The sequence below is a fragment of the Phacochoerus africanus genome, chromosome 1, assembly GCF_016906955.1.
Source record: "Phacochoerus africanus isolate WHEZ1 chromosome 1, ROS_Pafr_v1, whole genome shotgun sequence".
Taxonomy (NCBI): Eukaryota; Metazoa; Chordata; class Mammalia; order Artiodactyla; family Suidae; genus Phacochoerus; species Phacochoerus africanus.
The window spans coordinates 110,337,265-110,351,346 of NC_062544.1; the positions used below are offsets into that span (position 1 = coordinate 110,337,265).

At 38.9% G+C, this 14,082-nt stretch overlaps 1 protein-coding gene across 7 annotated transcripts in view; it reads right to left on the reverse strand.

Moving 5' to 3' along the window:
* The window catches only part of SETD2 (SET domain containing 2, histone lysine methyltransferase), a 111,064-nt gene that overhangs the window by 53,329 nt on the left and 43,653 nt on the right, over positions 1-14,082 (reverse strand). For 4 of the 7 annotated variants that reach the window (XM_047772619.1, XM_047772608.1, XM_047772652.1 and 1 more), the window contains 3 exons: positions 7,358-7,492; positions 6,268-6,387; positions 3,006-3,668 (listed from right to left, as the gene is read on the reverse strand). In XM_047772619.1, the coding sequence (XP_047628575.1) occupies positions 3,006-3,668; positions 6,268-6,387; positions 7,358-7,492 (918 nt within the window). Of the gene's footprint in view, positions 1-9; positions 413-3,005; positions 3,669-6,267; positions 6,388-7,357; positions 7,493-14,082 lie in introns of all 7 variants that reach the window. The other 3 variants (XR_007134005.1, XR_007134006.1, XR_007134004.1) reach the window with 3 other exon arrangements.

Below are 14,082 nucleotides of genomic sequence, written 5' to 3' on the forward strand. Positions count from 1 at the left end.
CTTGCTCACATGTAGCAATGTGTTGGGTGATGTTTCTTGTTGAGGTCTACTTTAGGAGTCAAAAATATGTAAGCCTTGTGGAGCCAAGGCAGTGGTCCTGTGTATAGAGGTATAGAAAAAGTAGCTCACTTAATCCTTTCTCGCCAGGAGTCGGGATTTTCCCAGAACGACATCCATTGTCGGCAATGGACGCACCAAAATAACGCCGGCGCCAGTGAGTTAACCACCTCTGTCCTCTTTTCACCTATTATATTTTTCATGCATCATCCAACTTCCCAACCATCTTCCTGTTTCTTCACAGAATGCACTCTAGGTTCTCGTTTTTCTTCAGCACGAAGTTGAAAATGGAGTTGAGAAAAGGAGACACATGGTCAGCTGGTGATGTTAACAAGCTCCTTGCTGCCCTGAGAAGCTAGATGGAAATGGTTCAAGTTACAAGGGGGATCATCATCAGATCTGGGAGGACAAAGAGTAATTCATGAAGCTTCATTCCCTTCCCTCCCACCCTCTTTCATTTACTGATGATCCCTATAGTTTGCCTTCACAGCAAAATCAAGATTAAGAAATTGGAAGCAACCTCTTTCAGTTCTTCACTCCATCCAGTGTGTAGAAAGGCCAAGTGGAACACATGTCCAACAATGTTAAAGTGGCCTATGAAGGTCAGGGAAGCTTGTAGTGGCTAACATAACCACAATCTCAGATCAATGCTTTTTAGTGTAATCTTGGAATTAACATCAACAACTAACACAGTGCTTGGCAACAGGTGCTTAATAAAGGTTGGCTGAATAATACGTTTTCTTTTCTGTCAATGTCTACTTGAACACATAGGTGGAAGTCAGACAGAAGTAGTTAACTCTTTCAATGCCGGGAGAGTATGGATATATAGTAATCACATCAAGTCAAGGTGTTTCTCTAAAACGTGTTAAAATTATGGGTTCCCTAGCTAAAGTATATTTTTTAAGGACAACCATAATCAGTTTTGAAATTAGAACCATGGTAAATGTTAATTAGAATGATAGATGAATTAAGAACCCCAGCACCAATGCATAACAAAACATCACAATTCAGTCAAGCAAAAACATTTCTCAGTAATGCAATGCTAGATGGGTAATGATTCCAGAGCAAACTATAAAGTTTGAAGGAGGATTTTATTTAATGACTTCCTCAATGCTAAGAATTGGGATAAATCCAAAGTATGAAGGTTAAGAAAGATATATTTTAGGTACAAATAAAATTTTAAACCTCAAGTCAGGAGGATCATCAACTACATGGTCTATGCAACCACTTTGATCTTTCAGATAGGAGTAGGGAGGACAATAAGCAAGGGAAGAAATAATTTTGTACAACTCAAAAAATACGTGTCTACAGTCTCAGTTTAAAGTACCAGTTATATCTAATTGAATTAAGGATAATCCCAAAGAACAATTATATATCATTATAATTGTAATTTTAAAACTACCATATAAAGAAACAAAAATATTTACTTATTCTAGATTTTTTGAGACAGTTTTTTTTTAAGGAATTAACATGATTGTAGTTTTTTCTTTTCTTTTAATTATTTCAACCAGAGCCTTTTTAGGCAAGTGAACTACTAGGTCTACAACCCCACTCTCTATACACCTGTGTCTATGAGTGTGCTTGTCTCCACTTCTACCTTCCCTACTGAGCCAATCATAGAACAAGCCCTACTATCAGTCTCCAAACACACAAGGGACTTCTTCCAAGGACTCCTGTGCCCTTGCAAAGCAGCCCTAAATAAATGTTCACACAAGTGACTGTTCCAGCAGCTCTTTCAGTTAATTGCAACTCCAGTTTCTGTGTTCATGTTTCATAAACAGATTTATTCTGAATCCTTTTATATTTATATTTATAATAAGGTCAGATTTCATAAGGCTTAATAAAGTTGAGTTTATGCGGAACTATAAGTGATCAGAGCATAGCATGACTAAGAGCTCAAATAGGTAAAGGAGAGCTGAAACCACACCATACTTAGAGAAGGGTCTCAACACAGTAAATTACAAATGTCAAAAATAAGCAGTCTACAAACAACCAAATACTCCTTTTGCTCAGTGTAAGGATAGTTCCCTATGAATAAAATGACAGCATCTAATGGGTGAGCTTTATAGTCGTAACTGGGAACAGAGAGAATTCAGGTGTCCATCTTGCTGCAAACTTGTATTGCTGGTTTATCTGGCTGCTTCACCTTTGGCAGAAGAAAGGAGAAACAGAAGGATATAGGCTAGGTAGTAACCTGTTCCCACAGTATCTTCAGGACCTGGATCAGAGATCCAGATCATCTATGATCAAAATTTACCACATATCTCCTAGTCTCATCCTGTTATTCACTTCTGAGTTTATCCAACCCAGACTGGGTTCTCTGCAAAGCAAATCCTGCACATCATGCTATATAGTTCAACAGGCAATTATGTAAGTATTAGATGCAAGGGTTTCAGAACTCCTTTTTTCTCTAGATAACATCTTTGAGCCAAAGAAATAGGCATTTAAAAGCAGACCTATTTCAGAAACAATCATTAAACTGAGTATGAACTAGTGCCATATAAAGCTGTTTTACTGGAACAGATATTTATGTTTAAAATTTTTTGATGATAAGTTGCTAAATTACCTTGGTTTTCCAATTAATTTTATTTTTAATTTCTAGTTAATCCAATAAATTAATTTCCAATTATTTTAAACTTTTTTCTTACGTAGACTCTTTAAATATAGAATGTCTGTTATTCAAAGGATTTTTGGTTTTGTTTTTCACGTAAAGCCCACTAGAAAAACTGGATTCAATGTTGTGATATAGTTTCCTAAGTGAGGAAAAGGGGGACATTTATCTATTAGTTAGGCATCTCTGGCCATGGGTTAAAAGATGTTTGAGACATGTATAAATTAGCTGACAGTATTGTTTTTTCAAAAATACAGTTTGCTAGAAAAGTAGATAATTCATCTTAAAGTTTATGGAACTCTAAACCTGGGTAAAATGAACAAAAACGTTTTCTTACCTTTAGGTCTTTCCAACTGTCCAGGAGCTTGGTGGCCAAATCACTTATATCTACTGTTTTATCTGGCTGTTCCTGGCTCCTCTCACTTTCCACATCAGATACACCTTCCTCTTCATCTTGAGATGGTGTTTCCTCAGCGATAGGTTCATCTAGTTTTGTGCCATTGCTCTCTTTAGGCTCTATTTCAGTGTCAGGCTCTGGTTCAGATGTGGGTAGCTTACTGCCCTCCACAGCAATTTCACTATCAACTTTAGATTCAGGCAACTGTTGTGTGAGTAGCTGTTGTGACTGTAACTCTTCTTCTTCTTCTACATGAACATTTTCTAACTGGTCAAGGTCCTCTTTGCCATCCTTGCCTTCTAGCTCACTGGTAGCATCAGAGATTGCACTGTCCATGCTATTTTCACTTATAATTTTAAGTTTGCGCAACGCTACCTTCTTGGGGGTGTCTATGTCAGCTTCTGTGCTCAACTTTGTGGAAGGATCAGGTGTGTTGAGTGGTGTGTGAGCACGTGACGTATTCTCACTGGAATACCCATCTCCTTCACTCAGCTGAGGGACAGCAGTCTTGGTCTGAGACCAACGTTGAATAACTGGAAGTACTTTGCTTTCCTCCAACATATTTTTAGTAGGAATAGGCAAATGTTCCAAAGTCTTTATAATCTGATTAAACATAATAAAAAAAGATATCACTTTATACAGCTGACTTTTCAAAGCTCTGGACTGAATTCAGATCATTAAACAGAAGGAGTGGTTGATTGGTTTTTTTTTTTACTTTCTTACTAAATTAAGACCTAAGTCTTACAACCACAGAAGGATTTAAATTTCATATTATTCTCCTCTAGAAAATAAGGAAAATTGTTTTAATAAGACTGACCAGCAAAAATAAAATGTGGAGCAGGTAAACTGCTCACACCATCGAACAGGACAAATATTTTCCACCAGTAGTTCTCAAACCCAAGTATATTTCTTTTTTCTTTTTATGGCTGCACCTGCAGCACATGGAAGTTCCCAGGCCAGGGCAGAGCTGCAGCTGCCAGCTTACACCACAGCCACAGCAATGCCAGATCTGAGCCACATCTGCAACCTACACCACAGTTTGCATCAATGCTGGATCCGTAACCCATTGAGCGATGCCAGGGATCAAAACTACATCCTCACAAAACACTATGTCAGGTTAAGCCACTGAGCCATAACTGGAACTCCCAAGTAGATTTTTTTTAAAACATAAGCACTACTGGACCTCATTCTGGGTATGTTTTTCTAAGAAGTTTCCCAAATGACTGTGATAAAAGCTTGGGAACTAGGAGTTCCCGTCGTGGCGCAGTGGTTAACGAATTCGACTAGGAACCATGAGGTTGCGGGTTCGGTCCCTGCCCTTGCTCAGTGGGTTACCGATCCGGCATTGCCGTGAGCTGTGGTGTAGGTTGCAGACGAGGCTCGGATCCCGCGTTGCTGTGGCTCTGGCGTAGGCCGGTGGCTACAGCTCCGATTCAACCCCTAGCCTGGGAACCTCCATATGCCGCGGGAGCGGCCCAAGAAATAGCAACAACAACAACAACAACAACAAAAAAGACAAAAAGACAAAAAAAAAAAAAGCTTGGGAACTATGCAACAGTATACATTTAAATGTCCTGTATACAAACCAAAAAGGCAGATATTTAATACTTAACTTATTTAGCCTTTGACAAATAGGTGTCTAGCTAAGAGACTCTTTTTTCTTTTTTTTTTTGTCTTTTTAGGGCCGCACCCAAGGCATATGGACGTTCCCAGGCTAGGGGTCGAATGGGAGCCACAGCTTCAAGCCTACACCACAGCCACAGCAAAACCAGATCTGAACCACATCTGCAACCCACACCCCAGCTCACGGGAACACTGGATCCTTAACCCACTGAACAAGGTCAGGGATCGAACCTGCAACCTCGTGATTCCTAGTCATATTTGTTTCCCCTGCACCACGACAGGAACTCCAAGACTCTCTTCTCATTCAGACATAACTACCTCCTGCCCCCACGCTCTGAAACCCAAGAATTTCTTCCAAAGTGTTCCCCAATGTAGTTCTATATAAACCCCAATGCTTTCCCAAGTCCTGCTTATTGCTAAATCTTTGGGGAAAGTTTGAAAGCAAGATAATCACTCATTTGCTTAATCCCATGTTTTTGTTTTTAAAAATTTATTATTAAATTACTTTGGGATTATATTTGAACTTATGATTTAAGCCAAGTTAGGAAATACTGTATATTTCATCAGACAGTATAAATGTAACCACTCCGCTAATGACACTATCAATGAGCATTTACTTAGAGCTCTTAAAACACTTATTCACTCCTCAAAAGTATTCTTACTCTGTTTTTTTTTTGTCTTTTTGCCTTTTCTAGGGCCGCTTCCTGTGGCATATGGAGGGTCCCAGGCTAAGGGTCTAATTGGAGCTATAGCTGCCAGCCTATGCCAGAGCCACAGCAATGTTGGATCTGACTCGTATCTGCAACCTACACCACAGCTCACGGCAACGCCGGATCCTTAACCCACTGAGCAAGGCCAGGGATCGAACCTGCAACCCCATGGTTCCTAGTCGGATTAGTTAACCACTGCGCCATGACAGGAACTTCCAAAATGTTCTTACTCTTATCATCAGAATTCAACTCTTCATTAATTTTTTGGAACCCCAGAATTTAAGTTTCATGTATTTTCCATCTTCTTAAAACTATGGTTTTAGCAACAAACTGGATCTTACATTCAACTATATCATTATATCTTATTCTTGTAGTTACCAACTACGTAGTACAAAGCTTCAAAAGATTACTAGAGGGAAAACAACACAGTAAACTCAAAGTGTCTGTACCAGTTCCCGTTGTGGCTCAGATGATACAAACCCAACTAGTATCCATGAGGATATGGGTTCATTCCCTGGACTTGCTCAGTAGGTTAAAGATCCAGTGTTGCTGTGAACTGTGGTGTAGATCGCAGACCTGGCTTCAATCTGGCATTGCTGTGGCCATCGTGTAGGCCGGCAGCTATAGCTCAGATTCTACCCCTAGCCTAGGAACTACCATATGCATGGGTGCAGCACTAAAAAGACAAAAAAAAAAAGGATGTAAACTTAAGTTATTGGAATGATATTAAGACAATAATATTATGTAATTATTTTAATATCAGTGGTAAATATAGTGCTAAATTCATTATCACTGATACTATCACAATACTCTCAACCTAAATAATAAATATAGCAGTTTTAAGAAACAACCAAATTGTGTGAACTTACCTCTTCCTGAAGCTTCTGGTTACTTTCCCGGCCATCACCTAGCTCTGCCATCCAGATCCACAACAAAGACAGCCCATGTCGTTCCAGAAAGGACTTCAGGCAAGATTGTGAATGTGTGTTCTTCCATGGGGGAAGGAAAGCAAGATATAGGGTATTGGGGGTTGGAAGAGGGAGACAAAAAATACCAGAGAGACCATTAAGGAGGGCCCACAGAGAGGACTAAAGAGTTCATTTATATTCACACACACACACACACAAAAAAAAACCCTAGAAACTCTATTTATATATCTAAATAAATGCTATATATATATATATATATATATATATATATAAAATAAATGCCTTCATATAAGAGATTATAATCTTTTTCGATAACTAAAATGCATCCAGTCAACCTGGACTTTACTGAAGTAGAAAATTATATAAATATTAATGTCATTTACAATGAAATTCCATTCTGAATGACAAAACAAATTATATTCACCATTTTACTGAAAAAGCTAAACTACAAAAAAAATTTTTTTTGTCTTTTTAGGGCCGTATCCACAGCATATGGAGGTTCCCAGGCTAGGGGTCGAATCAGAGCTGTAGCTGCAGGCCTACATCACAGCTCACAGCAACACTGGATCCTTAACCCACTCATCAAAGCCAGAGATCAAACCCGTGTCCTCATGGATACTAAGTCAGGTTGATTAACCCCTGAGCCATGAAGGGAACTCCCTAAAAATTTTTTTAATCTTTTCTTACTATCCACCTTCTTGTGGAATATTTAATAAGCTGGAGTAAATAAAATCAGCATGCTAACTATCAAGGGAGGAGAAAAACCTTTATCAAGTGTCATGAATTGTTACACACACACACACAAATCTCACATTCTTTGACAAGAGAAAACAAGATCTTCTAATAGATTAAATGATGATGAACTCTTAAAGAGTACAATTTTTCTAAGTCACAACAAACTCACATAACCATTTTACAAATAAAAGTAACTTTTCATCAAATTTATTCCTTTTCCATTTATCATTCTGAATTGTAGTTTAAATGTCCCACCTCAAACTCAGAAATAAAAAATAAATATTAAAGTGTTCACCTGTATGAGCTTGAGACAGGTAAGTTTCTGTTCCAAAGTTTCAATTCTAACCATTAGCCGGGATAAGCTGAGCACCTGATTTTTATCAGAGAGACCCTCACCATTCTCCATCAGAACTTCTAGCTCTCCATCCACCTGCCATGGCAAAGGAAAATATCTGGTTATAAGACAACAACAACAACCAACCAAACAATAAACCCTCATTAATCTAAGAATCAAACAACCTGAAAAGTAATAAGGAAAACATGATTAAGACTGCACTGAAGAACCATGTTACACTCACCAGACTAGGGGAAAAAAATAAGAAGTGTGATTAATATCAAATCTAGGCAAAGATGTGGATCAAAAGGAACATTTATACACTGCTAATGAAAATATAAATTGGTATGATCAATTTGAAAATCATTTCATTCACTCATCAAATATTTACCTAGTACTTATATGTCAAGTATAGTTCTAGGTGAAGACACTGCAGTGAAGCAAAACAAACAAAAAAAGCTGCCTTTATGGGAGGGAAAAAACATTGTATTAGGTGAAAAGTACGTCAGAAAAAAATAAAGCTTTAGCTTGAAAAGTAAAATATTTGTATCCCCTATGCCTAGCAGTTGCATACCTAAGAACAAACCCAACAGAGGAATTCCCTGGTGGCTCAGAGGGTTAAGGATCTAGCATTGTCATTGCTATGGCATAGTTTCAATCCCTAGCCTGGGACCTTCTGTATGCCACAGGCACAGCTGGGGAAAAAAAAAAAAAAAAGGAAGAAATCCAAAAGAAACTTAAGCATGTATATACTCAGAGAATCAGAAGAATGTTCATTGAACATCGATTCAAAATTGCAAAAAACTGCCAACAACCCAAATGCCTGTGGTCAGGTTATAAAAATTGGCATGTTCATATAGTGTATATCATACCACAATAAAAGGAATCAAGTACAGCCAAATGCAACAAATTTATCAATCTTACAAAAATAATGTTATATCAAAAAAAAAGAAAGTTGGAGTTTCTGCTACAGTGAAGCAGGTCAAGTATCCAGCGTTACCACACCTACAGCATAGGTCGCAGCTATGGCTCAGATTTGACCGCTGGCCTGGGAACTTCCATATGCCATAGGTGCAGCTGGAAAAGGAAAGGGAAGGGAGGGAGGGAGGAAGGAAGGAAAGAAAAAGAAAAAAGAAAGGAAGGAAGGAAGAGGGAGGGGAGAGAAGGAAGGAGGGAGGGAAGGAAGGAAGAAAGAGGGAGGGAAGGGAAGGAAAGGAAGGTAGGTGGGTGGGAAACATGGAGTTTCCTGGTGGCCCAGTGGGTTAAGAATCTGATGTCACTGCTATGGCTCTGGTTACAGCTTTGGTGTGGGTTCAATCCCTGGCCTGGGAACTTTCGCATGCTGCGTGCATGGCCAACCCTGCCCCCCCCATCCAAAACCAAAACAACAACAACAACAACAACAAAAGAAATAGGTAAGATAAGAGGAAGAAGGAGTGAGGAAGCATAGAAAAAAGCTTGAACAGGAATGGAAAATTATGATAGTGCCTAGCTCAGACTGGCTGGAATACATTCAGTGGTGAGGAAGTGAGAAAAATCTTATCAAAATGAAGACTGGTGTTAGAAGATTTCATTCAGATGGAATACAAAAGAATGTGGATTTGATGGGACTAAGTAAGAGAGCTCTATTACTGAATCCTTTTGTTTGTTGTCTTTCTGCCTTTTCTGGGGCTGCTCCTGCAGCATATGGAGGTTCCCAGGCTAGGGGTCTAATCGGAGCTGTTGTCGCTGGCCTACACCAGAGCCACAGCAATGCGGGATCTGAGCCGAGTCTGTGACCTACACCACAGCTCACGGCAACGCCAGATCCTTAACCCCCTGAGTGAGGCCAGGGATTGAACCCGCAACCTCATGGTTCCTAGTCGGATTCGTTAACCACTGAGCCATGACAGGAACTCCTATTACGAATCCTTAAAAGGAAGTAATATGATCAAAATGAAATTTGAGGAGTTTCTGTGGTGATGCAGTGAAAACAAATCTGACTAGGAACCATGAGGTTGTGGGTTCAAGCCCTGGCCTTGCTCAGCGGGTTAAGGATCTGGCGTTGCCATGAGCTGTGGTGTAGGTCGCAGACACAGCTCAGATCTGGTGTGGCAGTGACTGCGGTGTAGGCCAGCAGCTATAGCCCCAATTAGAGCCCTAGCCTCGGAACCTCCATATGTCACGGGTGCGGCCCTAAAAGGACAAAAAGACAAACAAACAAATAAATAAATAAATGTGAGGAGTTCCCAAGAACATTTCCTTAAAGATGTTTTTTTGGTGCATATCCTAAATGTAAAAACTTTCTGTGTCCCAAGTTCTAGAGGATTGGAATAGGAAAGACCAGGAGCTTTACAATTCCACTTTCCCTCTCAAATAATTTTTTGGTGCATATCCTAAATGTAAAAACTTTCTGTGTCCCAAGTTCTAGAGGATTGGAATAGGAAAGACCAGGAGCTTTACAATTCCACTTTCCCTCTCAAATACGAAAATCTTGCTTTTGACAGTTTTGATATTCACCAAGCTAAGAGACGGGGTTATTTTCTTTTCATAACTAGGCATGTAATCTGAAAAGTTAGAAACAAAACTGAATTGTTACTCTCATTCATTCAATAAATTGAATAGATATTACTGTATAAAAGGCACTACTCAGATATAAAAATATTCAAAAAACTACTTGGATATAAAATAAGCAACAAAAATGTAAAAACTAAAAATTTTGCAAACAAAATACAGAAGGCAAATAACCTTTGAACATTCCTACTATGACGATAAGCTTAATGGTTTTTATATATATATAAAAGTAAGAAAGCCAATTCCAGTGGTGGTATGATACAGCTTCCATAATTTTGGGTACTCAAGTGGACAACCAATTATGGAATTAATAACTTTTAGGATACTTAGCAGAAAGGAAAGTAGGAAATGACCGAGTCTGAATGCTTTCATTAAACTTACTATAAGTACTTATTTTTCATTTCTGGGTCATCACATTCCAAAAAGATTTGTGGATTTGTGATAACTAAACGGTATCAAGAAGTATAAAGAGGAGTTCCTGTCATGGTGCAGTGGTTAACGAAACCAACTAGGAACCATGAGGTTTTTGCAGGTTCAATCCCTGGCCTTGCTCAGTGGATTAAGGATCTGGCATTGCCGTGAGCTGTGGTGTAGGTTGCAGACGTGGCTCAGATCCCGCGTTGCTGTGGCTCTGGTGTAGTCCAGTGGCTACAACTCTGATTCGACCCCTAGCCTGGGAACCTCCATATGCCACAAGAGTGGCCCAAGAAATGGCCAAAAGGCAAAAAAAAAAAAGTATAAAGAGCATTAGGATGTATCTGAATAAATCACTGATAACTGAACATTTATATGTACAATTCTATAGCACTTAAAAAATTTATTCTGTTGAGTACCTAATCAATCCAAGAAAAGTGTTTAGTCTTTATTAATACTTTAGTGTTTGGAGGTATAAACTGTCTTTAAAACACTATTTTAATACATTCTGATAAAATATAATATGCAAATAGAAAAGTATATAAAAATTAATATGTAGTTTTAATAAACAAACAGGTCAGCAACAGCCATGGTAACCAACACTCAGGTAAAAAGGAGTGGGGGGGGGGGTAGGGAGGACATTGCCAGAATTCCTGAAGTGCTCCTTCTCTTCTCCACTCTAGAGATGTCTCCAACTTAGTGCCAGGCTTCCTTTTCAAACAACTTTACATTTTAAGAGTCATCAATGTTGTTGCATGCAGCCACAGTTCCTTCATTTTCATGACAAGTTTTTTTTTCATCATGTGATTACATTATAATTTATTCATACTAATGCTAATAAGTATCTGAGTTGTTTCTACTTTTTCTAACATAGATAATGTTGCTGTGACTCCAAATGTACATCTTAAACAAGTCTCTCTCTGGTTATTAACCCAGGAGTGCAACTCCTGGCTCATATAATATACATATATTCACACTCAGTAACTAGCAAAGTGTCTCCAAAAGCAATTATATCCGTTTACACCTCCTCCACCAGTGTATGAGTTATTTGTATGTATCATAAGACTTAATTTTTATCAATCTGGTGAGTATACAAATAACAGCTGATAGTAGTTTTAATTTGAATTCTTCAGATTACTAATGAGGTTGAACACCCTTCCATATGCTTAGTGGCTATCTGCATGAGTGAAATGTCTGTGGAAGTTGTTTTTCTTTTGTGCTATTTTTTTCTTAGCGATTAAATGGAGCTCTCCACATATTCTGGACACTAGTACTTGTTTGTTATCTGCTGAAACTAAGTATTTCCTCTCTTAGGTAGATTTTCACCCTCTATTTTATCAATTAGTTATTGTTAATTTGTTTCAAAGTAAGTTTCAGACAACTTATTTGTACTTTACAAACTACAAATAACACCAAATAACAGTTGTGATTTATTATACCTCCGTCAATAAGCATTTTATTAAGTATCTAGTTTGTGACATATCCAAACAAGACAATCACCTGTCTTGGAGGAACTTACTCTTGTTAAGTGGATAAGCTGTATATACATAGATGCAATCATTAAGAGCAAGGAATAAGAAATGTTTACCAATCAAGGAATAAAAAAAGGGGGGTGTACACATTATAGTGCCAAATTACAGTGCCACTAACACATTCTTATTAATGGTTACAACACGCAGAACTCTATTTTAAACTGTTGCTATCCCGTCCTCTCTGTGGCATCTTCTATCCAAAAGAATTCCAAAGGGAATCTCAAGAGATGCTACCTTTTTTTTTTGTCTTTTTGTCTTTTTTAGGGCCACATCCGCAGCATATGGAGGTTCCCAGGCTAGGGGTCTAATCAGAGCTACAGCTGCTGGCCTACACCACAGCCACAACAAAGTCAGATCTGAGCCGCATCTGCAACCTACACCACAGCTCATGGCAATGCCAGATCCTTAACCCATTGAGCGAGGCCAGGGATTGAACCTACAACCTCATGGTTCCTAGTCGGATTTGTTTCTGCTGCACCACAATGGGAACTCCAAGAGATGCTACTTTTGATTTAATTCAACTGTGTACCTGACCAGAACTCAGAATCTAGGCATCCAGAGGAAATTTTAATAAGAGACAATCCAAGTACTAAAGTCAAACTCTTCATTATAATCAAGGACAAACGACCCTTCTAGGAACCCATATTCACTCTGGGTCATTCCTCTATCTATCTGGGCAAAACTATTCGAAACAATCCTATTCTGAAACAACTTCAAATTCACATCTGTAGCAAACCATTATTTCAGCCTACCCAATTACTGGATTCACACGTTACATCTGACTTGGCTTTTAATACTATACAATACTGAGATGTATACAATACATCATTACCAGAACAAAAACCTAGTAATTCCTACACCTTGGTACCTTGGATTTATTCTTGAATCCTATCAGTAAGTTAGAAATCAATATTGGTATGATGACAGTATAATACTGCCCAAGAAATCACATGACAAGAATACTCTTCATAAATAATAGTTTTTAATATAACTTTTGAAAAGAAAATGGCCAAAGGGAAACTTTTATGGAGATTTTTAGCTTAGGTCAACATGGTTAATGACAATTTTGTAGCTGTTCTGATAAACTATCAATTATATGAAATAAGAGTTAAAAATAAAAGCAATCTAACATTTGTGGTTTAAGGGCTCCAAAGAGTAATTGCCCACAGGCCTTGTTTACTACAGGGATAGAACCTTCCCCTTGGCCTCGTTCACTATAGGAAATGTGCCTTCCCCCACATGGACCTTAATTTCTAATCCACTTCTCAAATGATAGAAAAGAAATGAGAGGAATGGTGACTTAGTCTAAGGGAAGAGAACAACAAAGAAATCATAAAACTTATGGGACATTTCCACCCCTAAAACCCTTACTGGACACGGACTGATACAGGTAATTAAGCAAGGCCAATGGGAGAAAACCACATCTTTCTGGACCCCACGTTGGAAACCCCCATCTTTAAGGGATAAAAACCCTATAAGACAATAGAGAGTGGAGCTCTTCTCCCCCCTCCCAGAGCCCCTGGGAGCTATCTGCTTTCCTGTAATAAAGACTTCGCTTGATTGCTGAAAAAATAAAATAAAAGCAATCTTAATGGAGTTTAAAGAAAACTTTCCTGGGAGTTCCCGTCGTGGCTTAGCAGTAACGAATCCAACTAGTATCCATGAGGACACGGGTTCTATCCCCGGCCTTGCTCAATGGGTTACAGATCCAGTGTTGCTGTAAGCTGTGGTGTAGGTTGCAGACATGGCTTGGATCCCATGGTGCTGTGGCATAGGCCGGAAGCTGCAGTTCCAATTTGACACCTAGCCTGAGGACTTCCATATACAGCTGCCAGCCTACACCAGAGCTCATGGCAACGCTGGACGCTTAAGCCACTGAACTAGGACAGGGATCAAATCCACATCCTCATAGATCCTAGTCGGGTTCATAGCCACTGAGCCACAAGGGAACTCCAGATTGCTGCCATTTTATAATTCTTAATATGGGTTCCCGAAAAGCCTAGGAATGAGCTAACTACAAAAGAATCACAGGAGGATGTGCTGGCTAACCCTCTAGCCCCCAAGCCCCTTCTCCTAGCCTTCTACTAGGATTCATAGGTCTGAGGATGGGCCCAGAAATGTGTACTTTTATTATGGACCCTGCCAAGGTGGTTCTAAGGTAGAGAAAAACTGCTCTAATGAACAGAT